The 2,667-nt window shown below is 39.7% G+C and overlaps 2 protein-coding genes across 2 annotated transcripts in view; both read left to right on the forward strand.

The window, feature by feature from the left end:
- Positions 1–1,245: 1,245 nt before the first annotated feature.
- On the forward strand, positions 1,246–2,067 carry LOC118739294 (odorant receptor 85c-like). The gene has a single exon (XM_036470577.1). The coding sequence runs from the start codon at positions 1,246–1,248 to the stop codon at positions 2,065–2,067; it is 822 nt and encodes a 273-aa protein (XP_036326470.1).
- Positions 2,068–2,105: 38 nt separating this feature from the next.
- Positions 2,106–2,667, forward strand: part of LOC118739377 (odorant receptor 85c-like) — a 4,703-nt gene continuing 4,141 nt past the window's right edge. The window contains exon 1 of the mRNA XM_036470694.1: positions 2,106–2,132. Within this exon, the coding sequence (XP_036326587.1) occupies positions 2,106–2,132 (27 nt within the window). The remainder of the gene's footprint in view (positions 2,133–2,667) is intronic.

Genomic DNA, 2,667 nt, shown 5'->3' on the forward strand with positions numbered 1-2,667 from the left:
TAATAATAATAATAGATTGGCGCTTACACATATGTTAGTGTTTGGCCGAGCTTCTCCTCAGATTTGTGGCGTGCGCCTTGAAGTTGTCACACAAAGCGGAGGGACCTACAGTTTTACGCCGACTCCGAACGGCGATTGTATTTTTATGAGAAGCTGTTTTTCATGGCAGAAATACACTCGGAGGTTTGCCATTGCCTGCCGAGGGACGACCGCTGTTAAGAAAAAACCTTTTTTCTATATTTTTATGATGTTGCTTTGACCAGGGCTTGAACCCAGGCGTTGCGGAGTGGAAGCGCGCACTGCTTACCACTACACCACAGCGGCCGCTACTGATTAGCTTTCTAATTAACAGGTATTTTCAACTAAAACGAAGGCGTTTATAACAAGTATTCATGAAATTTTATGGCTTGACAAAGCATTAGCCAATTCAGATAAAGTCAAAACTAGATTAGGTGAGACACATCAGCGCACTGAGGCCCATCACTGGGCCTATTGTGATACCACAAGAAATCTGATGTAAGCGGTCAGCAGATCCGTAACTTAAGAGATTCTTTCCCCCTAAGCATTAGGAGTTTCCTCTTATTTTCTTTTCGCATCAAATTTTGGCCACATATTCGGTTAAAAATAACTCACTACTGGACCAATCTTATTCCTTTCATTACAAATAAGTATCCTCGCTAAATCTCAGTGAAGGAGATTTATTTCTTGAAATAAAATACAGATCTTAATCAAAGAGATTTATTTCTTGAAATCAAATATTAATCTCAGAGGGAAACCAAAATAATGCGCGAATTTTTATATCTCTCCGGGAGAGGTGACTGCGCTATACGATAAGTATCCGAGCAAAACCAATATGGTTTTTCGGTTAAGAGTTATTTCCGAGCCCTGCTAAATAGTCATAACTAGTGCCGAAAAGGCCCTAAGTTATCGCTGAACTAAACCAGAAAGGTTCAATTACAGATTTTCTTCTCGATTACACAAGAATCAGTTACACATTTTCTGCTGGGTTTGGAGAAATTTTACCATACTGTGAGCTGAAATGTGCTACATATCAAAAATATCAGGCAAACTTTGCTTTTTACTTTTGCAAAAAAATAGGCTTCATTTATTTAAAAAAGTGAGGTTTTTAAGTCATTACGCTATCGAACTCTGCATGCAATGAGAAAGGATTCTAATATACATTAACTTCGAAAAACTCGAACCCTTTCACTTGCAGACTACCAAAAATTCTGCAGAATCTTCGTCATGGCTACTATTTTTCGCTTCGAAGAATTTCTAACGCTCCCCAGCTTCTTTTTCCACAATTGTGGTGCTGATCTTTGGGGCCCCAGTGGCGGACTGATGCGTCGTATTGTTTTATTCTTTGCCGCAACTAACTTACTAATAACTTTCATTGCCGAATTTTACTATGGCGCTATGAAAATCAAAACGGATCTTATCGAGGCAACTATGGCTCTAACATTCGTCGCTTTTGTACTGGTCTCCTTTGGGAAATACTACTATATGGTCATCGGAAAAAACAAAATGGACGAATTTTTGAATCGTTTGTTTGCTATTTTTCCGCGCACCCGTACGCAGCAAGAAGACATATGCCTGAAGTATTACATTAAATACAATTCGCTTGTAATGCGAGGCTATACAGCTCTTTTTATTGTGGCCATATCCACCTATAATGTTTATGCATTGTTGAAACAATTTATTCATACAAATATCCAGCACAAGCATGATCTCGAACCAACTGCACCCTATAATGCCTACTATCCATGGGATTGGCAGCACCATTGGAGCTACTATGTGGTTTATCTGTCGCAGAGTTTCGCCGGTTGGCATGCGGTAAGCGCGCAAGTAGCGCTCGATTTACTACTCTGTGCAACGGCAACACAGCTAATAATGCACTATGATCACATTGCACGCACACTGGAGAAGTGCAAACCGAAATTTGCTGAGGCACGTGAAAATACTAAGGGACCCCATTTGGCGAGAGTGGCTATGGAGTTGCGTCTATTTGATGAGGATAAGCGGTACATTTCCGGTATTGTTGCTTACCATGTGGAGGTGTTGAGGTGAGTGTTGAGTGCCTAGGTGTCCACTAGGTTGGTCCAAAAATGCGTGTGGTAAATGTAAATTACAAGGTGAGAGCACCCCTAGGGTCGTTATATATCGAAAAAATTTACCCCAGTTGCGTTTTTTTACGTAAAAAAAATATTTCAAGTTCGCTCAAAGTTTCAAGGTGCTTGCCACAAATCGAAGGAGAAGCTCGGCAAAACACTAACATATCAAAGAATAATACTCAATTTTTTATTTAACTATTTTTTTTTTGTTTTAACGATCCGATAGAAAATAATCCCAGGGTTCAGAGCATTAATATTCCGGCCTTATTTTCTTTGGGCCACCCTAGTGTCTACATAATTATCAAATTATCACGCCTTTACAGTTGTACTATGTGCTTACTGTTTCATTTACACTCAAGGCTGTCTGATTTAATGAACGATTTCTTTGGTGTATCACTTTTTATCAACTTGTTCACCTCGTCGGCAATTATTTGTTTTCTCGGATTTCAAATTACCGTCAGTCGAGAACTCGACTTTACTATTAAACTGGCAGTTTTCTTCGTAGTCTCTGTTTAGGCCAACGGCCTAAATTTGTCGCAGCATTTTCGACCCACCC

This window comes from Rhagoletis pomonella, unplaced genomic scaffold (genome assembly GCF_013731165.1).
Source record: "Rhagoletis pomonella isolate Grant_MI unplaced genomic scaffold, Rhpom_1.0 Rhpom_scaffold_00001, whole genome shotgun sequence".
In the NCBI taxonomy this organism is placed as follows: domain Eukaryota; kingdom Metazoa; phylum Arthropoda; class Insecta; order Diptera; family Tephritidae; genus Rhagoletis; species Rhagoletis pomonella.

What these genes read in the sequence shown, in the direction of transcription:
- LOC118739294 (XM_036470577.1), top strand. Translation starts at nt 1,246, where the DNA reads ATGGCTACTATTTTTCGCTTCGAAGAATTTCTAACGCTCCCCAGCTTC.